The 26,814-nt window shown below is 42.2% G+C and overlaps 1 protein-coding gene and 1 pseudogene across 1 annotated transcript in view; both read right to left on the bottom strand.

Moving 5' to 3' along the window:
- The window catches only part of chst11 (carbohydrate (chondroitin 4) sulfotransferase 11), a 172,030-nt gene extending 166,484 nt beyond the window's left edge, over positions 1-5,546 (bottom strand). Inside the window, exon 1 of the mRNA XM_042510939.1 lies at positions 5,397-5,546. Coding sequence (XP_042366873.1) covers positions 5,397-5,514 — 118 coding nt within the window. The 5' untranslated portion in view covers positions 5,515-5,546. The remainder of the gene's footprint in view (positions 1-5,396) is intronic.
- Positions 5,547-10,255: 4,709 nt separating this feature from the next.
- On the bottom strand, positions 10,256-26,018 carry LOC121961728 (annotated as a pseudogene).
- Positions 26,019-26,814: the final 796 nt, after the last annotated feature.

The raw sequence follows: 26,814 nt of genomic DNA, 5'->3' as shown, positions 1-26,814 counted from the left end.
CTGTCATGAAGTCTTATATTACAACATACAGCACATTGCAAAAAAAGAGAGGGAAAGAGAGGCACTGTGCTGCTGCCATCGAAGCCACTGACTTAGTTTACTCTAAGCTGCAAGTCTGAAAAGCACAGGCAAAAATATTCAGGACACCCAGGCCACTGGTTCCAAATGACTGATGTTGCTTCCTTTTTTGGAACTGAACTCTTCCACCATGGAGCTGGTAGCAATTTCTGTTTAAGCCATGTTTGTTGTTGCTGTGTGTAACAGTATGGCATCATAATGTCAACAAGTCAAATTATTGACACAATCACAATATACATTTTTCTTAATAAAGTAAAACAAATTACACCAGTATTATGGTAAAGGATATGATATGGCACAGCCCTACTCTGCAGCATTTCCAGCATGTTTCTGGCACCTGCCTTGCTTTTTTTTTCCGCTGACACATTGCGCTGCATTGCTTTGAGACAATCAAATGTAGGTGCTGTAAGCCAAAACATATTATTTTCCAAATCGTAACCAAGTGGTTTTGTGCCTAAACATAACCACATATTAACCACAGCGTTGTTGAGGAACATAAACTTTTCGTATCCACTATAAAATGATGCACAAATGTAACATATCTGTGGTTTATAGAAAGGTTCAATGGCAACTTTTTTTCTGGTGCCTGTGTTGAAACTTTACTATCACTTGACAACTTTACTGTTGATTTCCTCTCTGCTTCGATCACCAACACCTCTTTGCTTTCAGTGCATCCACCGTCACTTTCTCTCTCGCTCGGCCTTAAACTTGCTACAGCGACACCATGCTTCTCTTATAACTGATCAAGCCATGTCATAAATACATGGTCGAAATACCATGTTTGAAACACTTATACAAAGCCACGGAATGTCTTAAATGAAGCCTTCTGAGTAAGCTTTGTTAGTAGTGTAACAAACGCCCTGCACAGCAGCAACAACAGCCCTGTATGTATTAAAAGGGGATCAGCTGATTGATCACAGAGGAAAAGGCATTACCAGCCAAAAGTCTGTCATGTCGATTCATTCTGAAAGATGAGGAAACCAACCAATGGTTTAACATCATCACTCACTCAATTGACACACTTAACAGGACTGGCTTCCACTTTACTGCAGTCCAGCCAAAAATACCAAGTTGGGATTTTAAACCAGGTCACTGAGGTGTGTCTCTGAGTGACGTGACTGCGTCAAAGGTTTGTACCATAGTGAGAGACAAGACATGTGAGCGGGCAATTTTGAGGCCTGAGTGCACAAGCAGGTTACTACTCACAGACTGAAAAATGACACAGTACAGTGGGTGAACAGAGCTGCAGTCTCAGCACACACATACACACACACACATACATTCACACATACACAGACTCAGAAATTTCCCAGAGGCTCTCACAAAGAGACCAACAAGCAGCCTACAGAGCAAACTGCCTTATTAGTGGTGCTGAGCTCAGCAGCAACAATGCCTTTAAAGGAGCAGCAGACGCTCGAACTGATGAGGCACACTCCATGTGTCACAGGCACAGAGTAACCTCAGGCTCAAAGTGAAGTCACACAGACAAGATGGAGGTGGAAGAGCCCAGGTCCTTACTCATGGCTGTTAGCAAGCAGCGGCTAAACTAAACCAGCCGGCTCTTTTGGCTGAAATATAACAAAAGGCGTGACAACCCTCATTTGGCACGGCTGACCCGCGTTTCACCAGCAGGCTGTTTGTGTTTGTGTGTGCAGCTATGTGTACTGTACAGAGAATCTATTGTAGGGTGCAGTTTGCTTTCAAAACCCCTGTGTTCATTTTGGAAAAGAGCTTTTGCTGCTCATGACTCAATGTTTCAGGCAGGCAGAGAGAACAGCTGTCAGTAAATAAACGGAGTGATATTCTAATGTGAGCTCTCTATGATGCTAGCAGACATTTTGTCAGATTGAATATTTAATTTCAATTTACAACTTGACTCTTTAAGGACTTCACCAACTTTTGGGAATTTTGGCCACTGTAGGATAAGAGGTTTGGCCCCAAATCACAAGTCTCTGGTGGATAACGTTGTGCTGATGCTTTAGTGTACAGCATATTAAATCATCAGTTCACCCAAATCACATTAATATGTGTATATCCAGGGAGCTTTGGTTTTCTTTGTTCTGATTTTAAAATCTCTCTCTCTATCAAACACAAACACACCTTGGAGAGTGCTGCCGGGCTCAGTCTCTGTCCTTCAGTCCTTAGTCCTGACAGTGTTGTAGATATGATGTATAATGTTGGCTCGATGGACTCTCCTCACTGCTTCTCCCCGCCAGGGAAGCACCCTGCTCAGGCCTCAAGGAAGGTTAGAATTTAATATTATGATAACAGTACTTTATTTAAGAAGATTTAAACAGTAGTTCATTTAGTAGCTTAGTATTTTTGCAGTCTATAGTATTTAGAGGAGCTGTGTATGTATGTATGTATATATATGTATGTATATATATATATATATATATATATATATATATAGAGAGAGAGAGATAGATAGATAGATAGATAGGTAGATAGATAGATAGATAGATAGATAGATAGATAGATAGATAGATAGATTGTGTATTATGATAAAACTTAAAAATATCACAATATTATGTATAGGCCATACTGCCCACTCTTGGTACTGCAATTTGTCTATAAACATTAGATAATTAGTAATATTTACTTTAAAAAGGAAATCAAAGTATAAAAGTATATCAGTATGTGATTATGTAACTCTTATGTTGACATAGACTGTAATTACCCTATACACTTCAACACCATCATCAAATACCTGAAATTCAGTTATGGCTTTTTGATCTGGTGTGCTACTCCAAGATTTACCCTCAGCCCATCTGTATCCCCCATTGAAATAACTCCTGGGGGCACCACTGGTCAGGACATCCCCATCCACCACACCAACAGCACTTTTTAACAAAACATTGGCATATTCCTTCAACACACAGGTGCAAATAGCTTAACTGGACACAGAGCATGAGAACAGGCTTAAATAATGTTTTGACTGCTGCCATGATTTCTGCCTGCTTTGACTCAGGCTGGCACAACACTCCAAACTAAATTTAATTTGGCGTTTTCTCAAACGGCTGTCAAATACAGCACTGCAGGCTAATGTCCCCCAGGTCTGTTCGCTCTTCGGCTTCCACACCAGATGGAGAAGCTTCTTAGTCACAGTGGATGCACAGAAGATAAGAAGTAGAAATCATAACACTTTAATTCCTTTTTTATTTTGAATTTACTGCAAATCTCTAAAGCCCTGCACTGTGTGTGTGCACACAGTGCACACACACAGGCCACAGCATCTCCCCCTCCTCTGACTCTACAAGAGGTCACGACCCTGTAGGTCCTGGAGGAGAGGTGAGTGTTTACACTAGGAGGTCAGACAGGATTTCCAGGCTCACCAAACATGCCTGCAGCAGGGAGACACTGCCTGGAACTTTATCTGATGGACAACAATGGTGCTGCCATGTGTGTGGGAAGAAAGGGGAGAGTAAAAACATGAATTAAGAGAGGGGATTATGACAGAGGGCTGAAGTTATTCACAAAGAAGGTAAACAGACTGAGGTAGGAAGAGCTGCAAAGGAAGCAAACAACGCTTACACACACTACTCACTAATATCCTTCTTACCTGTGCAATCACACATAAATACACACTGCAGCATTAAAACTTCTGTCCAGCTCCTGCACTGACACCCTGCTTCAGACGCCACCTTTTCAATTACAGCATCCTGGATGCAGCACCCTGTCATCACCACAACACAATTACACATCCATTTTGTGCTCTATGTGTGTGTGTGTGTGTGTGTGTGTGCGTGTGTGTGTGCGAGTTGGCCAGAAGCTGATGCAATGCCTGTGGAGATTGGCACCACTTTGGGAGCAGGATACAGGGGTCCCTGACAGGGGTTTATTGTAGTCTTGGTTCAATATTTATAATCAATTCCCTGCCTGTAAGCTCATTTAATGACACTCCACAGAAGAGAGGTCTCACTCCGTACAAAGTTATTGCTACAGGACACAAATTTCAGCATCTCATTAATGTGGAGAATTCATAAAACATGCATTCTGCAGCTTTCATGGGCCTATGTCTCTGGTCCATTTTTAAAGTGTTTTGAATTAATTAATTGGGTTGAAATCAAGATTCTCAGAACAACATCTGAGAATCTGCATCTCCACATAAACACCTTTTGATCAGGGATGTGACAGCATGTCTGCTTTGGTTTCATGCTAGTGTGGATGACTGTCCAGTATGCTCTGCTGACACTCATACTGGTATGTGTTTCTTCCCTCTGTCATCCCAGTAGCCCCATTACTCCAGCACACACCAGGAGCTCCACTATTTCTGCTTTCACATCATCACCTAAAAACAGTAGATGGATGTGATGTGTACAAGATGTCACACTCTCATAAAGCACGATGCAGGTTGTCTGAGATCAGCCCTGCAGACACTGTCTCCTGCAGCAGCATTATGGGATTATCATTTCTGCTCAGGGATTATTCAGTTTCTGTTCGTGGAAAATAAATACCAGAAAGATGTTTCTCCTTTCCCAACATACAGTGAATCAGTTGTACTGTAGGTCAGCAGCACTAAGAACACCGCGCTCCTCCTCTGCTCTGCGCGTCTGAATGCAGGCTTGTGTGATTTTGGCGCACAGATAGCTGCTGTACACGGGGATCACATCCATGGGCGTTGATTCACTGAAAAGAGAATTTGACAAAGCAACATATCAAATCTCCTAATAGCGTGGAGAAGGCTTACTGTATTACGTGATAAATTGTTGAGGGGGTCCCCAGATGCGCGCAGAGTAGAGAAGACATCGGGTTGAATTCTCTTACAGATGCTTTATTTTTAGATGTGGACTCCAAATTGATTTTCCCATTATAGCTCAGTCTTTGCTGTCGTGGTCACATTCTCGAGGTGGATCAGATGTGGATAGCTTCAGCCTGCCCACTTTGCCAAACCCCACTGACGCCCATGCACCGATTCCCGTCGCCAAGCCACGTTTCCGCAGACAAAAAGGCTGCCCTCCCATCTCCATGCCACTTGTCAGCAGAGGGGAAGCGAGGCGACAGCGCCCGGCTGCTCACATCCAATTACACCCGAAGCATTCCCTGAACAAAAGCCGGACTGAGGTGCAGCAAGACAATCGACCCATACTAATTGTACAACAGCAAAGATTGATTTAAAGCCGTGTTCTCCGGCTGGATGCTTTACGCGTTCACGCGGAACAGCTATCAATTATTTATCCGCTGCGTTACTGTACAGCCCCAACAAATCCATGTGTCAACATGCCAGGAGGCTGCCAGATAAGATGCAATACATCTCTCTCTATATATATCTCTCTCACACACACACACACACAGCCGAGAGAGGAGGGAGATCTTACCTGGTTGGAACATACTTTGGAAATAAAAGATGACCAGAATAAAGGATCCCAAACAAGTGGCAAATACCATCCGGCATATCCTGCTCATCCTCATCAGTTCGCTAAGAGTCTGTTTCATGACAGGACGGAGAGGCGGAGGGTCTGTCGGAGGCTCCGGGGTTCTGCTGGTACTAATGACTACTGTCCGCTGGTCAATGAGCTGTATGCATCCAGCACGGAGCGTACCACTGCGGAGCTGCCGGAGGGGGGAGCAGGGACAGCGTGACGGCACCCCCGCTCTGAGGGAATGAGCGCGTCCAGATGTGTGCGCTTCCACTCAAGAGCATCACATTCAAACCGACTTCCTTATAATACATCCATGATTCAAACCAAGCCCCCAGGAAGTGCGCCACCCTCTGAAGCGAAACTACAGCGTCACGTGATGCACACTGGCCCAGAAAGACTTTTCCCCGTTTGTTAACGTTGGGAAAGAGACCTCCTTAAATCACTGGATATTTTTTTGAGACATGTTGACTTTTCAAAACGCATTTTTTATAGCCATTATTAAAAACATTAAGTCCTAAAGACGTAAAATGCGCTATTTTTAAGAACCGCGGGACTCTACCATGAGAGCGCGCATGTAACTCAATTCATCATTTTTAGCATTTTACAACACATCCATACAGTGCTGGCTGTAAAGCTGTAATATGGATGTCTTACCGTGTCTGTATCAGAGACCGTATATACAGTCTACGGTCTGTATTCAAACTACCGGTTATCAGTGAACAGCGCAGAGCACTAGTAACAGTTACTAAAAGGTACTGAACATAGTATTTTTAAAAGTTGAGCTGTGTGATAGAACACGGGGCAATGTTACAAGGCACCCACTTTTATTACCTTTTTATGGGCACAACACATTCTGATTCTGTTAATTTGATTTCTCTGGTCGTGATTACGATATGATTCCCTGATGAGTTGTATGTATATGTGTGTGTGTGTGTGTGTGTGTAAAGAGAGATAAATATACCATTATCTGATAATCACATAAATATTAAAACCGACAGCGCTGTCGTTATACCGCCGATTAGCTGCTTTTGCTAATAAGCTAAGCTACTACGAGAGCAATGCTTGTGCACTGCTGCTGTTCACTTCGAGCACTCGGGTCATCTGTGTGAGCGAGTCAGTTAATGTTTGGGTACACTCGGCGGCGTTCAGCTGTCGTTAATCACTTCTACGCATGCTCCATGGGCCAGTAGATCCAGGTATTTTGCACTTTTCTGAATCGGAAAAAGAGTTTTCTCTGCTTCATGCGCCACTGAGCAGCTCTCATAGGAATGAATGAGGCCCCGCCCCCACGGCTATATCCAGACTTCCTTATAATACATCCATAATTCAAACCTGTTGTTTGAGCAGTCTAACAGAGTCAGGCTTTACATATGTGCTTTCAACAGTTAGAGTTAGAGTTAGTGTTCATTGTAGTGGGCTAAATAGCCCACTACAATGAAGTGGGCTAAATAGCCCACTACAATGAAGGCCTAAGATAAAGTCTACATTTCAATTACTACTCACGTTTAAGTTACTATCAGCAAAATGTTAATTTTACTTAACAAAAATGGGAAACAGATTGCCTTGAAAAATGACCTAAAATTAAAAATGTGCTATGGCTCAGTAGTCTGGAGTGACTCTCTTAATTTCCTAAATATAACCATTAATCGTAACCCTTAGCAACTATTTGGTGCATTTTCATTATTCCTTTTTTTCATTTTGGCTGTGTTGATGCATAGCCTATGGCATAAATTTTGGAAAGATTATGTAGGCCCTATTTTTGTTAGATCTTGGAATTTCTTGCTCAGCTCATATAATAAGTCTAAAATACACTGTATGAACAATATTGTTACATTCAGACTGCTAAGGCAAAAAATGCTCCATTGAAACCCATTCAAACTGACATTTTTGGCCATCAAAGCATAAACACGTGCATTGTATTATTTCTGGGTGCCATTCTGGGCTTTTGCCTTAGAATTTGCCATTTTTACTATTTTCCACCTGATGACGTAATTTTTACCATATTTGGCATATGGAGAAAATACATGCTATTTCCATGAGATGCAGGATCACAGTCAATGTTTCTGCTAATCATTGACGCATCTCAGGCTGTGTTCAACCAAAAAATCTACTTACCATGTAAGTTGAACACAATTCATATTGCGTCTGTGTGTTCGTGTTTGCGGGTGGGCGGGTGGGGGTCTAAGACTATAGTGGCATCATAAAAAATGGCATTTAAGTGGTTAAAATTCTGAAAATTAATGAATATTTGATATTTATGATTAGGACTGATGTTGGTTAAAAATAAGCTCAATGAGAGTAGAAAACCATATAATGTATAATATTTTTATAGCCTGATTTTGAGAAGTGCATTTTGTGTGCAGAGCAGTATGATTGTGAGTATTTGATACTGGATAAAAAATAATAATGTATAAAGATCAATGTTACAAGGGTTACAACTCTGAAAATGAATTATCATTTGATTTTTATGATTGGGACTGATGGTTAAAAATTGCCTTAATGAAAGTAGAAAATAATATTAATGTATAATATTTTTTTAAAGCTTGATTTTGAAAAGCATATTTTGTGTGCAGAGTATGTGTAATATTAAAGAAGGCCCTCTAGGTTAATTTATATGTACCTATCTACTTTGAAGTTAACTTAAACTTTAGTTATATTTACTTAGTTTCGTGAAGTTGTTGCAACTTAAAATGACAGAATTAATTAAATCAATCTTTCAGAGTTTTAGTAACTCCATGATCAAGTCGGATTAATTTGGTTAACTGAAGTTGCTAACAGTTAGAAAGAACGAGGGCTGTACTCTAATGATTCATTTTGGTTTGCAATGTGACAACAGCAGTCATGTCATAGTAAACAAACTAATGGCGTAAACCAGGGATCATAAATATGCAACAATATTTTTTGCAGACACTGGATATCAAACGAAAACCTAGAGACTGTGGCATAATAATATACAACATAATTTAAAATTAATAGTTAAATTTACTTTCCTTTTTCAAGGTAATTGGTTTCCAAGATTAGAGTAAGTAAGATCAGCTTGTCAGATTTTACAGTGTAGGCTACTATTCATCAGTCTAGATACTTTTGGTGTGAGTTGCTAATTTTTGGAAATATCTGCAGAAGTGTCTTAATTCTCTCCAATAGTCGAAACAAACCATCTGAAAAACTCAAAAGCAACGCCCCTTCCCAGAAATCATGACCCTGTTACTTAAGATATTTCACAGACCTTGCTGTGAGCATTTTATGTAAGAACTGCTTTCTTTCAACTGAACTTCACTCATCAACAGTATTAACAGAAGAAAGGAAGGAAGCATGCGTTTACTGCTAGCTCACCTAGCACCACCAAGCTAAGTAACTTTACAGCTGAGCTGAGAAGGAAGCCATGTAAGAGGGGGTCTGTGGTCTGGTGTATATACAGTGGTCTTCGCTTTCTATAGATATCTTTCTTTTACTTAAGCATCTAAAAATAACCAGTAAGTTTTAGTTGTAATAGTAGCAGTAAAAATAATGACATTATTTATACAGCACCTTTCATGGAAGAAATACAGCATAAAATGCTTCACAGTAAGGGACTTATTTGCACTGAGTGTTTCTTGTGAAAATCAGCAGAATAAACATAAAACAGGCCAACAAGGGAATTCAACAGGGAAGTAAGATACAACATTTTAAAAGAATTTCAGCACTGTGAAGTGTAAAAAGAGAGTTCAAGGCCTGTATTGCTAAAGTCTGAGCTGATGGCTGAAATAAAGAGATATGTTGCCGGCTTTCTTTCAACAGTATTCAGTTAGCTGGCTTCTCTCATATATATAGGTAGTGAGTTCCATAGCTTTCGGATGTAATTGACAAAGGCTGAATTCCCTATTTTCTTTTGGCTGTTAACCCTACACTGTAAGAAATTTCACTGTAAAATTACTGTAAATTATTGGTTAATAATTGCATTTGCAATTAGCTGCAAATATTTTCACAACAATTTACCGTAATTAATTCACAGTACTTTACTGTAATTATTCCACAGTAATTTACAATAAAACAACAACACTTTACCGTAAATTACAGGAATTACAGTGATATAGCAGTAATTAGCTGTGGACTTACTGTAAACTAATGTGAAATAAGTACAGTAAATTGCTTTGAAAATATTTACGTTGAATTACTGTAAAAGTAATGCAATTATTAACCAATAATTTACTGTAAATTTACAATTTAATTAACAGAGTAATATATTGTAAAATCCATTTGTTAATTGTAATTTTACTGCACCCTCTCACTTTATGCTCAAAAAAGAAAACAAAACAAAATGATGATTTTTTTTTCACTTTTTAATCAAGCTTGCGATAAGTGCAAAGTGCAATATTACATTTAACAGGAAATTTTCCTGGGCAAACATGCTGCCAACATATTCAGAACAAGCATACAAGCACCTTTATAAAATGTATAAAATGTGCAACAGCAAAAATGTGCAACAGTAAACCACTCACAGGAAATACAGATTTTTTTGGCTCTTACATAAAATCTAAATGGCTGCGAATGGAATCGAGAGGTCATGACAAAAGGGACACCCTTTACAAGCAGCTTTAAAAAATTAACGATTTAAAATGTGCAACAGCAAAACTGTACAATAGTATAACCACTACAATTAAGGCATGTTTTAAAGGAACAGTTCAACATTTTGGCAAACTGGCCCATTGCCATAACCCCATAGTCAGTAGGTCCATTATCTTTAATTGTCCGTACAAGCTATTTTTTTAGATAAGGACACTCACAAGTTTTTAAAAAAACAAAACAAAACAAAACATTCTACCTTCTACAACCGTCTACATTGCCTGCCACTCGAAATCTACCAGTTTGCGCATTAGAGTGCTTACATGTGCGTTGATCCCTCCACGCCTCCTCTTTGTCTTCAAGCCAGTGTCTGGATTGATACCCAGGAAGCATCTGTAAATCAACAATAAAGTATTAATATCAGGTGATCTTTTATGTTAAATTAACCTTTATACCCTCTTAGGGACAAAAGTGTCCTTTGCAAGTTTTATTTTCTTTATGTTATGTTTTTAGCCATGATATTTGGCAAAGGTGTGTAGTTTTTTACCTATTTTGAAATTTCAAAGACAAACCCTATACTTTTCTACACTGTAAAAAAATAGTCACACACACATTAATATTTTTTTTCTGATTTTTTTCATAAATCTTTGAATCAACTCCAGTCCTAATCATAACTACCAAATATTCAATTATTTTCAGAATTTTAATCCTTTAAATGCCAGTGTTTATGATGGCATTGCAAATTTTTGTAAAAAAAAAAAAAAACACAAAAATTGAAATATTTTCAATAATTCAAATGCAAAGGCTGATTTTCTATATAATAAATGATCTGGGGGGAGGGATATTTTTATCTGGTATCAGAGTCTTGGATAAGTCAAAGATTTGTTAAAAAACAAAAAACAAAAACTGATTTTGATGCATAACTGTTCCATCAGTAGATGGCGCTATTTACGTTCTTTCGTGTGTGTGTGTGTGTGTGTGCATTAAGATTTTCATTTTTGAGTAAAAAAGGGCGTCAACTAAGGATCCAATACAATGCTAGTTTTGAAATTACTATACTGTACCTCTGAATAAACTCCAAAGTGCAGGAACTGTCTTCAGGGTACTGAAGATTCAGATTGTAGAAGCTGGCAAAAAGCGCAGCCAACCCGCTCACGATGTTGCTGTATGGTCCCATCACCACTCGTTCCTCAATTGACAACATCCACGCCCTTGGCTTTATCAGGTCACCTGAAATAAGCAGATGGGTGCTGTCATAAAGATGTGGAATGCTGAAGGTGTCATTGAGATGATTAGCAACATTCAATGCTAAAAAAAAAATTATCAGAAAAGATCAGAATCAGAAGAGATGGAGATAAGATACAAAATTTAGCAAAAAAATTTTCAAAACATCAGTCAGCCAGTTACAGTAAGTAAACATATGTAATGAATTTATAATCATTTATAAAATATTCACAGTTTTCACATTTTTCATACAAATATAAACTTAAAATCAAAGGAACAATACCTTGTACAATCAAGCAGGGGGTGCTTGGCAGCTCCTGTGTCCTTTGTACATCAACGGCAGTGGCACATGGCTGTAAAATAAAATCCCTGTATCATACATCTGCTGCAGCAAAATTTGTGCTTACTTATGCAATCACTACATGCTTATTTATCTTTTTAAAAACTTACATCAGTCTCAAGCATGATGGAGGTTTTGGGCTCTTTGAAGTATGCCATCAGGAGTAGAAGGACACACACAGCCTTGTCTGATGTCTCTGGCTCGTAATCAGCCAGGATTTCTTCAATTTTGGGATGACGGCTGAGTTCCTGGCAGAACCGAATGATGGTACTGCCTTTGTTGTTCATGGCCTCGTGCATTTTAACAAGGATGGAGACATCTGTCAGTAGGCCGAAGTGGGTATAAAGGCCCTTCTGTGAAAAACAGAAAAGGCCACTCCTTCTGAATGTCTGCAACCGCCGGTGCAGGGACACTGTTAAGGTACTGGCATTGGATAACATATGTCTTCTCCATCAGAGCTGCTGCTGTCTCTTCCCCGCCCATTCCTTTCTCCGAGTAGATGTTAGACAGTTGGTTTTTGATTTCATTCAAGCTCTCCAGATGGAAGTTCTGTGGGACTCCACCTCACACAGCCGTAATGATCCACAGGGCCTCTTGCCATCAGTCTGCCTCCCTCTACCACTGCAGTGCGCGGTTGTTTTTCTTGGCGATGCCGCGCAAGGGTATTTTTTCTGTTTTTGTATTCCACTCTCGCTTAATTTGTTGGAGAAGAGTGACTGCCATCTCCAACAATATCACCTTTCTTCCCGACATCAGCAAAACATTTCGGGTATTCCCGTACAATGCTCCGGGCAATGCTGTGACATATTGCTCTTGTTGGGTTGAGATCATGCTCAAACATCTGGTCAACAACTGCCCTCACCATGTCTTTCCTGTCCCCTGGTGATGGTCTTGCTTGATTTGACAATGCATATTCGATTTCAACTATTGGAAGTGCTAGAAGTGAGAGGACAAGAAAATATCAATAAGTAAATGGGAGGCATGAGATAAATATATTGCTGAAAAAAGTGTCAATTAATAAAATGTTACATTCTGCAATTTTTGCTATTTTACTGATATCATAGGCCAAATATTCATCATGACCCACTCATGCTCTAATGAAAATAGAACATTTTCAAAAGCTTCAAACTGTTATTTGAAATTGGTGGTGCATTTGGTCAACTTTTGTACAGCAGTATCTAAATGTGTATTTACCTTCATTCTTAAGGCCATTCAGCAGCTTACGGAACTGGATTGGTCAAAGGCATCTCACCAGATCATTCTCTTCAAGTAAAACAAGGTCTGCTCTACTCTCAACACCAAGCTCTTCCAACACCTCCACCAAGGATGTAAGAGTTTGAGCAGACAGGCCAGGTAGATGTGTTGAGATTGCTTCCTCTCTATGTCTTCACGATTCATGTTCTTTAAGATAGAGAGAGAGTGACAGACAAATTGATTACAGCAATGTACAGTCTTCAATTAATGGTGCTTTATTTATTATAACAGTGGGGGCCCTAAGAGTGCCACCACTAAGACGAACAATTCCCATCTTGTTGCAATACCTCTGTTCATTAATCAAGGATAAGAGTCATCTCAATAAATTAAAAATAAATATGCCAATTTAACGAGTTTCAACTGTGCTATGAAATTAGAAATTAAACCATACATTTGTTCCACTCCCATAACTTTTAGACCCTAAACACACTGTGTGTCACGCTGGCTTTGGCTCCAATTGTAAGACAGACACTTTGAACTACAGCTCAACAAAATATACTTTATATTTCTATTCGGATGGTGGGTAAGTGCATTCCAAAAATGTTGAGGTACAAGTCATATTAAATAAACAGCAACTTTGTGGTAAGTTATGAATATAACAGAATAATGTAGTTTGATACTCCACCAAATGCCTCATCAAATTATACACCATACACCTTTTTTTCTCGCAATTTAAAGTTATTTTTTACCTCAACAGCCTGCTCCAGTATTGAGGTGTCCTGTCTACTTGCATCACCTGCCTGTTTATACCGCCTCTGAAAAAGAATGGTGAAGAGCAATTAGTGACAGGTCAAACACTTTGTAAGCTGGAAGAGGATAGTAGTCAAGCAAATCATCATGCTTGATGCAAACATAATGCTCTTGGGCTTTGCCTAACTCAGAGCAGATTCCCATGTCTCTCAACTTTACATAGGTGTGTTTTCTCTGTCACAAAGTGCACACAGTCATGGCAAATAATGATTTGGTTTATTTCCCAGCATAAAGTTCATCATCACTGCTCCCAAGCAAAACGAACATTCCTTTTTTGTAAAGAGTGCCTTTAACTGTGACACTGTTACAGGCCATGGCAGACTGTGATTCAAACCTGTAACTGGCAACAGATGACCTGATCTTGTCATTGTAATCATGTACATAAAACTCTGTACCCTTCTCTACTTGTATAGGTGCAGGAAAAAGGTTGCCTGCACTCAAATAGGCTTGCAGAAGTTGGTGTCTCTCGGCCAGAGTTTGGCAAATACTTTTGAAGTTTTGTAATTTTCTGGCACATTGCTTGAAAAATGTGTGTTTGCTTTCAAACCTGAGAGTCCACAGGCGAATAAGTGGGCCAAAGTGTATGATCAGCTCTGGATAGTGGCACAAATAATGGTGCTTAGGCTTCAGGGAATGACCAGGGAAGTGCTTTTTCCTGTGGAATATGTAGTCTTCAATGATGACTTTCAGATAGGCTACTTGGCCTGCTGTAATTTCTGGTGCACAGACAAGTTCCACTATCTCCTCAACTGCAAAATGAGCTGCCAAACCTCATTGTTACAAGGATCCTTGATCCTGTCTCCCACCAAGAGAGGTAGTAGTCTTAGCAGGCACCAGTTTTGAACTGCGTGCCCACTTAATCTCTCACTTCCAGGGAGGACATCTGCTGGTTTGTCAAAGCCATCATTTCCTTGGTATTTGAACTGGTTCTTGCACCGATTTAATTGCAGGTAAGTAAAATGCTTCTCCTTGACTAATTCGCTGATGAACAATGCAAGGTCATAAGAGACAATACCCTCGAAACAAGTCATGGCCTAAGCATGGTGGAAGGCCAGGTTGACAGACATGGAAATGAGCCAGCTGGTTAAAAGGAGAGTCACACTTTATGCCACATACTGAGTCAGTGACAGTAGTTGTTAGATGTTGCAAGTGACTTTGGTAATATTTTTCTGTTCTGGGGGTACCGCACAACAGGGGTTCATTCAAAAATGTGGCTCTGTCTACCTCACAGTAGCGACAGAAATGATCAGCCCGGCTGAAATTTTCTAAAAAGCCACCAACAGAATGGGATCCCAAGTTATCTCCTGAAATGGCAACCAATGTACCTTTTACAACACTACCATCACTTGTCACAATACCTCTCTCCTCCAGGACTTTAAGGTCCTTGATAAGTGGTTCCAAAACTTTGTTCATCCCAAAGTATTTAAAGTCCTGCTCCCTACATAGGAGGACGAGTTGCATTTGATTTAAACTGGATCTGTTGTGAGGCAAAATGTCAGTCAGAGTTGAGTACACAGCCAACACTTTGTGTGTTTTTTTTTCCCTGAGCCAAGCGGATTGACCACTTCAAATGCATCTTGGTACAGTATCACACCGACTGAAGATGGCTCAGTTTTCAACAGAAGATTACTTTTAACTACCTCTCCATCCCTAACATCCTGATAGACATTAACTGTGGAGGGTTGAATGCACGTTGCGGCATACTGTTCTCGCACAGACTCATTTTTGAACAGGGCAGCCAATGTCTCCTGTACAGGTACATATTGAGCAAAACGTTCTTTACCATTTTCATCATTTCCCAAGAATACAGGCACAGGCTCAACATAGTGGAAACTCTTTTTAAAAGCATTCTTCCTCTTAAAATCTGTGCTCAGAGCTCCTTTGTTATAGATCTTCAGTAGATCCTCTCTGTTAATTTCGTCAATAATGTTGCTTATTGTGGTCTCAGGAATTCAGTTTTTCACTAAGAATGTTAAACATGTGTGACAGGCCAATTTCATGGGCATTTTGAAAGTCCTCAATGATAGTTTGAATAGTACTTACTGGTAACAATAACTTAGCCTGTAATTTCAAGTAGAGAAGTGTAAGGTTGTGTAGGAATAGGGCTTCATCCACAGCAAATGGAACTTCTGGTTCATGTTGCTCATCAGAAACATCTGAACATGAGGGCCCCGGTTCAGGCTAACTCAAAGGCTCTGTAGGAACAGACTTGTGTAGAACCAAATCAATTAGATCATCTACACGCCTACTTCTATGCTTCCTGGAAATGTGCGAGTCAAAACTGGATGAAACTGTGAAGCTGCAGTCTCTGAATGGACATTTGATTTCCAATCCATCTTTTGTGTGTGTCTTCAAATGCTTTAAAAGAGAGGTTACAGTATCACACTTGAATGCACAAGACTGAGCCACACACTTTAAGGCTGTGTCCACTTGCTTGCAATGCAATCCTGCTGATCTGTGCTCTCTATACATGTGCGTTTGTAGAACAGTGGCTTTGAGGTACTTCCGTGTGCAGTCAGGCACAACACACTGATAGTAATAATTGGGAGTGTTACTGTGCAGCTTTATGTGCTTAATAAAGTGACTAACGTTATCAGACACATAAATGCACCCACTAAATTTACAGTGGAACATTATTCACCAAAACAATAAAATTAATAAACTAGAAGAGGAAAATACAGGCAAAAATAATAACAACTCGTTATGTGAAGAGGAAAATGGACCCCTGCCGAAGCAAAATCTCTTAAACTGAGTTACAAAAAACAGGACAACCGATGCAAATCAAACTATAAACTAGAGCATATGCAACAGGTCAATGATTTAGCTACAATCAACTTTTTATTCCATCATTTGATGGCTGTAAAAAAAAAATAATAAAGTTGTTAAGGCCTAAAAGACAAACACCCTGGTTACAAGCCGTTGATGGGTCAAGAAATGCTTGGAAAAAAGGGGAAAAAAAGCACTGGCGTTATATTAGCCTACATGCTGCTCTACTGAGAATTTCACACGCAAGATGAAAGAGAAACGTAAGCTAACGTTAGCGTGGGTGTTTTGCACCGTATCAAACCAAACTATCTAACTTGCTAACGTTACCGCAGCCACAGCCTCAAATCAAAATGTGGAGCAAACAGTGACACAAAACGTCCCTTTAGCTCACACAAAGAGTTAATCAAACCAACTAACCGTGTTAATCCTCCAGGTGATTGTCCCTCGCAGCCTTCGGTAAGGTGGGTATCACTTGGTTTTGACTGCGTAGAAATAAACGCGTCAGAGAATAAAGAGTAATTAATACGATGAACGTCACACTCGTTTAAAATGTCAATACAGTGAACACAAAAGTGGAAAACAAGGCTAAATTACCTTCTCTTGTTCTCCGGGCGGGTGGTATCAAGTCCATGCACCGACAGTTAATATTTGAAAAAGTCCGTGGCCCGAGGTCCCACAATTCAGTGCGGTTCATGTAATTTGCTGTGTTTTTGCGTGGAGAGTCTTAATACAGTATTTTGCACTGAAATAACACAATAAAACGCTGTGAAATCCCAGTAATAATTAAAACAACAAATAATACAGTAGTTTACTGTGATGGCACTGTTTTTATAGTAAACTTCTAAATTACAGTGTCATACTGTGAACATTAAAGTTAAATCCTGTAAAGTGATAATACTGCAATTTAGAGTGAAATTTTACAGTTGACTATTGTGAAATCCTGGTAATTATTTACAGTGTAACCCTTATGCTAGCAAAATATAATAAACCAGCAGAAGCTGATCACAATGTTCTTCAAGGGAAATAGTTGACTAAAGTTAGCACTGTAGCTTGGTACGAGCCCATTTAGGGCTGTGTATACAAGGAGGAGGACCCTGAAATCAATACTTAATGCAGAGGGAAGCCAGAGCAGCCAGCTAACACTGGCCTGATGTGCTCTCTCCTCTTGGTTCTGGTTAACAGCAAGGCTGCAGAGTTGAATAAGACGAAGTCTCTCAGTGCTGCTCTAGAATCCCACTAAGACTTGTAACCTCATAATTAATCCAAGGAGTCAAATTCACCAGATTATTACACAGCATTTGTCTATTTTTTAGTTTCATCAAGCAGGATTTAAATTTTGTCTTTGTTTAACTTTTAAAAAGTGATTACTTCATATTTACATTCATTTATTGCCACAAGACAGGTAATACAAGGTACATGGTAGATACTTGATCCTGGAGCTGAAGGATGAATTAATCAAAATAACCAGCTACTATGAAGATTCCATCCAGTTTCTTGGATATGTTGCTGCTGGTGGTATCATACAATTCCTGCAGAGCATTTTTTGAATTTGCATCAGAGTCTTGTGTCTTTTCAGCTCTGAACAAGGTCCACCCATCAGTGCAACAGCTTGATCCGGGATGTTAGAGGTTAACCATGTCTCTGTGAAGATGTGGGCAGAGCAGTGTCTGATTTCCCGTTGCGGAGTGAGCCATCACATCCCATCCACTTTATTCTCCTGCAACTGGACATTAGCAAGGAGAAGGCTTGGTAGAGGAACAGCTTCGGTCCAAGTCGGGTCAGCCTTGCCCTGATGCCAGCTCTCCTCCCTCTCTTCCTCCAGCACTTTCGGTTTCGTTTCTCCCCCCTGGTCTGACTGGCTGCTCAGCGTATGCTGTTGGCATTCAGTCCAAACCCCAAGCAACTTTTCTCGATGTTGATAAGTGCTTCTCTATTGTAGAAGAGTCGTGCTTCAGCAGAAGGGGGCATGGAGTCAAAAAAAAAAAAAAAAAAAAAAAGAAAAATATAGCAAAAAAGTAGCTGCTCTACATGCGCTGCCATCATCATAGCAATAATAATAGTGGAGTTTATATTTGCAACATCATTGTGTTCAGTGTAAATCTACAGTTACGTGTCATCCACGTAACTACTGAAATATACATAGTGCTCTCTAATGATGTCACAAAGTGGCAGCATGTACAATGAGAATAATGATGGACCGAGGCAACTTCCTTGTGATACCCCAAAACAGAGGTCATGTTTCTCAGACACATGATCTCTCAGACTCATGTAAAACTTTCTCTCCTTGATGTATGTTTTGAACCAGTTTAACACACTGTCAGACAGACCAACCAACTTTTCAAGATGACTGATTAAGATGTTATGGTTAATTGCATGGTGGCGAGTTGGCTCCGATGGTGGGGGAGGACGCCGGTCAGACCTGGCAGACCCAAACGCATTGTGAGGGTCTGCGGGAACGTCTGGCAGAGTCTCCCGTCAGAAGGGGCTTCAACTCCCACCTCTGGGAGAGCTTCGACCATGTCCCGGGGGAGGCCAGGGACATTGAGTCCGAGTGGGCCGTGTTCTGTGCCTCCATTGCTGAGGTGGCCGACCGGTGCTGTGGCCGTAAGGTGGTCGGTGCCTGTCAGGGCGGCAACACCCGAACCCGCTGGTGGACACCGGCGGTAAGGGGTGCCGTCAAGCTGAAGAAGGAGTCCTATCGGGCCTTCTTGGCCTGTGGGACTCGGAGGCAGCAGACAGGTACCGACAGGCCAAGCGGAGTGTGGCGGCGGCGGTCGCCGCGGCGAAAACCCGGGCGTGGGAGGAGTTTGGCGAGGCCATGGAAAACGACTTCTGGATGGCTTCGAAAAGGTTCTGGACCACCATCCGGCATCTCAGGAGGGGGAAGCGGTGCACCATCAACACTGTGTATGGTGGCGATGGGGCGCTGCTGACCTCGACTCGGGACGTTGTGGATTGGTGGAAGGAATACTTCGAAGACCTCCTCAATCCCACCGACACGCCTTCCGTTGGGGAAGCAGGGCCTGGGGACTTGGGGGTGGTTCCTCTATCTTTGGGGCTGAGGTTACCGAGGTGGTCAAAAAGCTCCTCGGTGGCAGGGCCCCAGGGGTGGACGAGGTCCGCCCGGAGTTCCTCAAGGCCCTGGATGTTGTGGGGCTGTCGTGGCTGACGCGACTCTGCAACATTGCGTGGACATCGGGGGCAGTGCCCTTGGACTGGCAGACTGGGGTGGTGGTCCCTCTTTTTAAGAAGGGGGACCGGAGGGTGTGTTCCAACTACAGGGGGATCACACTCCTCAGCCTCCCTGGTAAGGTCTATTCGGGGGTACTAGAGAGGAGGGTCCACCGGATAGTCGAACCCCGGATTCAGGAGGAGCAATGCGGTTTTTGCCCCGGTCGTGGAACTGTGGACCAGCTCTGGACCCTTGGCAGGGTCCTTGAGGGTGCGTGGGAGTTTGCCCAACCAGTCCACATGTGCTTTGTGGACTTGGAGAAGGCATTCAACCGTGTCCCTCGGGGAGTCCTGTGGGTGGTTCTCCAGGAATATGGGGTTTTGGACTCCCTGATACGGGCTGTCCGTTCCCTGTATGACCGGTGCCAGAGCTTGGTCCGCATTGCCGGCAGTAAGTCGAACTCGTTTCCAGTGATGGTTGGACTCCGCCAGGGCTGCCCTTTGTCACCGATTCTATTCATAACTTTTATGTACAGAATTTCTAGGTGCAGCCAGGGCGTTGAGGGGGTCCGGTTTGGTGACCTCAGGATTGGGTCTCTGCTCTTTGCAAATGATGTGGTCCTGTTGGCTTCATCGGGCCGTGACCTTCAGCTCTCACTGGATCGGTTCGCAGCCGAGTGTGAAGTGGCTGGGATGAGAATCAGCACCTCCAAATCCGAGACCATGGTTCTCAGCCGGAAAAGGGTGGCGTGCCCCCTCCGGATCGGGGACGAAGTCCTGCCCCAAGTGGAGGAGTTTAAGTACCTCGGGGTTTTGTTCACGAGTGAGGGAAGGATGGAACGGGAGATCGACAGGCGGATCGGTGCGGCGTCTGCAGTAATGCGGACTCTGCACCGGTCTGTCGTGGTGAAGAGGGAGCTGAGCCGAAAGGCAAAGCTCTCGATTTACCGGTCGATCTTCGTTCCTACCATCACCTATGGTCACGAGCTTTAGGTAGTGACCGAAAGAACAAGATCGCGGGTACAAGCGGCCGAAATGAGTTTCCTCCGTAGGGTGGCTGGGCTTTCCCTTAGAGATAGGGTGAGAAGCTCGGTCATCCGGGAGGAGCTCGGAGTAGAGCTCCGAGCTCCGCGTTGAGAAGAGCCAGATGAGGTGGCTCGGGCATCTAATTAGGATGCCTCCAGGACGCCTCCCTGGTGAGGTGTTCAGGGCACGTCCCACCGGTAGGAGGCCCCGGGGAAGACCCAGGACACGCTGGAGAGACTACGTCTCACAGCTGGCCTGGGAACGCCTCGGGGTCCCCCAGGAAGAGCTGGACGAAGTGGCCAGGGAGAGGGAAGTCTGGGTTTCCCTGCTTAGGCTGCTGCCCCCGCAACCCGACCCCGGATAAGCGGAAGAAAATGGATGGATGGATGGATGGTTAGTTTCATCATAATTTAGTCTGAGGTCACTGATAATCTTAGTAAGAGCAGTTTAAGTGCTGTAGTGTGTTCCAAAGCCTAATTGGAATTCCTCAAGTATACTATTCTTTTTAAGAAAGGAGTTTATCTGCATAAAATATTTTTTCAAATATCCTACTTATATATGGAAAGTTGGCTTTCGGCCTATAGGTGGTCAGCTGGGTTAAATTGGGTTTAATTGGGCCCTTGGTGGAGGGGCATTAGGTCCTTGATTGTGACAAAGACATCTTCTGAATTCCTTGGTTGATGTGAAGCAGAGGAACAGGACAGGGGAGAGAGGCACGGGATATCCCATCAGCCTTCTTCACAGTCCCAAAAGGTATTGAAGGTGTCATAAACTTTATCCCATGAGTGAGGCATGTGCATGCCAGCCATGTATTCAAGCTGAGGAGTCTGCAAAAAGATTGAATTCCTCTCCCTAAATTTGGGACGGGGTCTGAAACTAACACATGCTATGACTATCAATCACTCAGTTTAACAGACAGTAGCAGTAGCAGACCAGTGTCTCTTTTCAGAATCTTGGGGGCAGTTTTCCTTTGCAGAATGTCAGTAGACCCAGTATGGATAAGAATGCTCATATGAATTAGATGTGTGAAGAGGATGACTGGGAACAGCTCTGTTAGCTCCCTGATGTATCAACTGAAGTTGGATTTTAAGTCTTTGGTACGCTCTTATTTGATTTCTTGCTTAGAAATGTTTTCTCTGGCTCTGACCTTATTGGGGATACAATGTTTCCTCTCACCCTCGACCTAGCAGTGGCTTTGAGTCCATTTCGAGGGTTCTGGTCAGCCCTGGTGCTGGTGGTGGGATTGCCTCCCTGGGTTCAGTGTAGTTGGTATTATCACACGTTCTGTTTAGAGTCAGTGAGAGTGCAGGTAGTGGTGTGAGTGTTGGTACTCTCTTATTTGATTTCTTGCTTGATTTAACTCCGTGGTGGACAACTTCAGTCCAAGTCGCGGTAGGAGTCGATGCTTTGGGTCTAGCATCCTTATTGTGCCAGTAAGAGGCATCGAGGCTGGTTCGAGAAGCCTCTGCAGTTAATCCAGTGGCGTTAGGACACATCCAGGGAAGCATGTCAGCCAGGGATGCTCTACATCTGTCTGTCCACCTTGCAGCTGCAACAGTCATTGAATTGCTTACTCAAATGTATTTGATAGTGTTTCAGTCTTCTTTTCAAGCTGCATTATCCTTTCAAACAGTTGCTTACATTCCTCAAGGGTCCTCCGACTCACCAATAACACTGGTTACCATCTCTGGCCTGGTTTCACTCAGATAAATAGTTCAGTTGTCAAAAATGAATTAAGTCTACGCTTGATTGTCTTCCAGCAGTGGAGGGCAGGGCTTGACATTAACACCCCCCCACCCACCACATGCAGGTAGATTTCACCAGTGGTGGGAAACAGGGGCACTCTCACTAACCACTTTGGCAGGCAGCATTGTTTAATATACAGTATATTTTTCAGTCTGAATATAAACACATTGCAATGTGACACTAAGACATTGCAACTCCCATGAGTACTACCTGCACATACTGTACACCAAGACTTGTCGCTAGAGAAGCATTGCCAGCAAAATCATTGTTTCCCTATGGTACAGCGCACCTGTTAGGAACTCCTCTTTTGCTGCTGCGTGGTGCATGTTTCTGGTGGTTTTTGGGCACGCATAAAAGATACAATATTTTCAACTTTTCCACTCAAGGCGTGGAGTCACACCACTTGTCAATGTCATTTTTGGCCATGCCCGCTCCACAGGTGCTCCCAGCTGTTTTTCCAGATGCGCTTTCAAGGCGTTTGGAGTGATTGCACGATGCGTCTCGGTGTGACTGACCCTTAATGCCTTGTGCTCTAGACAACACTGGAAGCAAGAAGTCAAGTCAAGTCAAGTCAAGTCAAGTCAGTTTTGTTTATGAAGCCCATTATCACAAAACACGGTTTGCCTCAGAGGGCTTTACAACATACAACATCCCTCTGCCCTTAAACCCTCACATCACCAAAGGAAAAACTCCTGAAAAAGAATCCCTGTAATAGGGGATAAAAAAAGGGAGAAACCTCAGGAAGAGCGGCAGAGGATGATGAAGGACCCCTCTTCCAGGACGGACAGACGTGCAATAAATGTCGTAAATAACAACTGAATTACAATTATGACAAAAAGGAAATAGAAAGAGAGAGGGGAAGAGAGGGGGAAAGATGCACACCAATAATGGAAACAAACGCATGTCATATTACAATAACGATAGGTGTAAAATAACTAAATGCACTCTATGATAATATTGTGGGTGTTGAAACGAGTCCCATGTGTATATTAATAGTGAAGGCATGGCTCATAATAATGGCAGTTGCGTCAAGCACGATCACTGCATCGGTGCAACCAGGACCCACAACACAGGCATAGCTTCAGACAGGACCACAGACAGCAATGGCAAAACCAAGACCACAATCAGGGTGAGTCCGGAGGTACGGTATCAGTGCAGCCACAACACAAGCACGACCAAAGGCAGGGTCACAGCACCAACACAGCTATCACTACGATCAGGCACAGCCAAGATTGCAGCCAGGGTTCTGGGAAAACTAGGAAACAAGGGAGAAAGAATGCTCCGGAGAGGCAATGGAGTTAGTGTAATGCAGTAACCCGACATAAGCATTTTCAGATGGAGGGAGCAAGAGAAGGAAAAAGGAGCTCAGTGTATCATAGAAAGTCCCCCAGCAGATTAAACCTATATCAGCCTAACAAGGGGCTGGTCCAGGCAACCTGAGCCAGCCCTAATTATAAGCTTTATCAAAGAGGAAGGTCTTAAGTCTTCCCTTAAAAGTGGAAACGGTGTCTCCCTGACCGAAAGTGGAAGATGGTTCCATAAAATAGGAGCGTGGTAGCTGAAGGCCATCCTACTTTTGGAGACTTTGGGAACCACAAGTAATATTATTAATATTAATATTTATTAGTAATATTTTGTGGGTCTTGAAAGATGACTCAAAATGGCCAGAAAAGCTGGCACAAGCCACTTTCCATTATATAATAGGGCTGGCACTCAATGAGTTAATTTCATTTCTCCTTAAACCACGTTTAAGAAAAATGATAATAAATTTACCTTGTACCTTGTAACTTGAAAGGCGCAATGCGAGGAGAACATGAAAAAAATATTGAACAAATAGACCAAAACCACCAAATTGTTGTCACACGTTGTTGGCTACAAAAAATTAATTCACCATCATGTTACATTTATGTAATTTAATTTATTAAACACAACCCATTTCCATGATTTTTCCACAACCTTCAATGATTTCAAGATTCAACATTTCCTTATTGGTACCCAAGGGTAAATTTGTTGTGCAGGCAGGAAATTCAGCCATCCAAAACAAGTCATCACAACAATACTGATTTAAAAGACATTAAAACAAATACATTAAAACAAGTATCATTATTTTTTACCAGTTCCATGCCTGGAAAATGTGATTGGAAAATTTCATGACTTTTCCTTTTTTTCCATGACCGTGGAAACCTTTGTAATTGCACAGATAGCAGTGGTTGCAGCAGTTGTGATAGACCTTCGTGTTGTAGTAGGTAATGTGGAAGCTCTATTGGCAGAGGTCACAGTACAAGTGAGAATACATGCAGTGGTACTGAAAGTAGCAGTCGTGAAAGTATTAGTAGTTGCAGACATGATAGTAGAAGTAAAAACAGTATTACTATAATAAGTTTGTTCAAACCACACATCTTTGTACCTGTTTATCTTTGTTTCTTTATGGAACTCCTTCTTTTCTCTTATCCACACGCAGCTACAGTGCCATCTGGTGGTGCCAAAACAGCACAAACTTATCGAGGATCAGGTGAAATCCTGAATAAAGTCCAATACAAGCAGGCAGTGATAGATAGTCCCCTGTGCATCATCTTAACCTTGCTGTGAGACCTGCACAAAGTCACAGGCTGCATTGCTTTGATACAGAAGTTATACTCTAATGACACTTTCAGGCATGTGCCAAAAGAGAAACTACTGTGAAATTTTTCTAATTAGGATATCTGTCTTACTTGCAGAAGCCAGTCTGTCAGGCACAGAGTCAGAAGGTGGTCTGGAGGATAACCATGGAAAATTTGCATCTAATAATAAGCAATAGTGTTTAGCAAGCAATAGTACAGTGCAAAATAGAACAGGCATTAACCTGGGATGGATGAGTCTACATCACCCACAGAATGAAAATGAGGCCCTTGCGTGGGACACCCATGTTGCGCACTCACAATTTTTTCTTATTTTTTTATTCAGATGTAGAGTGTGGACCTGAGGTGGTGGTAGTGGGGCAGCTTCGAGGGTCAGTGGTATGCTTTTAGGAAATATCTGCACTCCAGTCTCTGCATTCATTTGAAGGAGACACATTACTTAATGATCTGCATGAATATTCAACAGTTGTTTTAAGAGAGTCGTTATGCTTGGCAGCACTGAATCAAAGAGAAAATAAAAGAGGAAACGCAAACAAGAGAGTGCATCAGGAACTCTGGCCAAATGTCTCAATAAAGACAACATATGCATCAATTAAAGCAAGAGCAGTCGCCAATAAACACTATTAATTTGGGTAATTCCATAATCCCTGTCAAGTTCATTACATGAAATTAAGGCTGTAAAACCCCCAAGGCTTGTGCCATAGCAATAAAAACACAGAGTATAAGCCTGAGCTTTTACTCCATGTAAATGCATCAAATCCCAGAGTCTTATCACTCTCCTGCAGCCTTTAAAACTCAGCTATATTAAAGCTTACAGAGGCTTTCAGAGGCAGAACCCTAGGGAGCATCTTATCTTCTTTAAAGTTGAGAGCCATAAAAATGCATCAATGGTGCTGTTTATTTCAAAGTTCTGCTCCAAGCAAACAGTTCATAAAAAATGCAAACAAACAAACCTAAAAAGCAGCACAGACATGAAACTCCGCATAGAGGGAGACGTGTCAGCAGCAGAGCATCGGTCCTTGCCCACCTGTCAATCAGGCTCCAGGTGAAGATGTCATTGGATAGTCTCTCAGCCATCCTGCTCCCGTCAGTCGTCAGGGTTATTGCAGGCACTTCCCTGCTGTCTTCTACTGTTGCCATAGGCAACTCTAGCTGACGGCAGGGGTCTAACCTCATCAGTTTCCTCTCACCATCAAGGCCACAGACATTCGCCGGGTTTGGTTCAATGAGCTGAGCTCAGTCTAACATGTATGGAAATCCTGTAAAACAAACTTCTGCAGTTGTAAGATGGTGACTTGTAACATTTGCATTTACCTATTTGCAATGAATCTTAGTAATGTCCATAAAAGTGTTGAGTCAAAGCCCTTATGTTTAGGATTTGAAAATGTGAAAATGTCTTTCTTTGAAGTCTCTCTGAGGCACTAGGAGTGTTTCAGATACAGATTTGCACAAAACTTAAGCAATATTTTGGAAATGTGAATAAAACACGTTCCCAGTTGGTGTTGGCCTCTGCCAGGGATGTCCCTTGTCACCAATTCTGTTTGTGATTTTCAAGGACAGGATCACAAGGTGCAGCTGGGGGGGAGGAAGGGGTCTGGTGTGGGGGACCTCAGAAGTGCATCTCTCTCTGGTCTTTGTGGATGATATGATTTTGTTGGCTCCATCACACTGTGACCTCCAGCATGCACTGGGGCGGTTTGCAGTGCCCAGTGAAGCAGTTGGGATGAGGGTCAGCACCAGGCCATGGTTCTCTGCTGGAAAATGTTGGACTGTCACCTCTTGGTGAGGGAGAGTTGTTGCCCCAAGCACAGGATTTCAGGTATCTTGGCATCTTGTTCACGAGTGAGCGTAGAATGGAGCGTGAGATGGACAGGCGGTTTGGTTCAGCGTCTGCAGTAATGCAGGAGTTGCATCGGATTGGCGTGGTAAAGAGGGA

The sequence above is a fragment of the Plectropomus leopardus genome, chromosome 22, assembly GCF_008729295.1.
Source record: "Plectropomus leopardus isolate mb chromosome 22, YSFRI_Pleo_2.0, whole genome shotgun sequence".
Classification (NCBI taxonomy): Eukaryota; Metazoa; Chordata; class Actinopteri; order Perciformes; family Serranidae; genus Plectropomus; species Plectropomus leopardus.
This window is presented reverse-complemented; position numbering and strand designations above follow the sequence as displayed.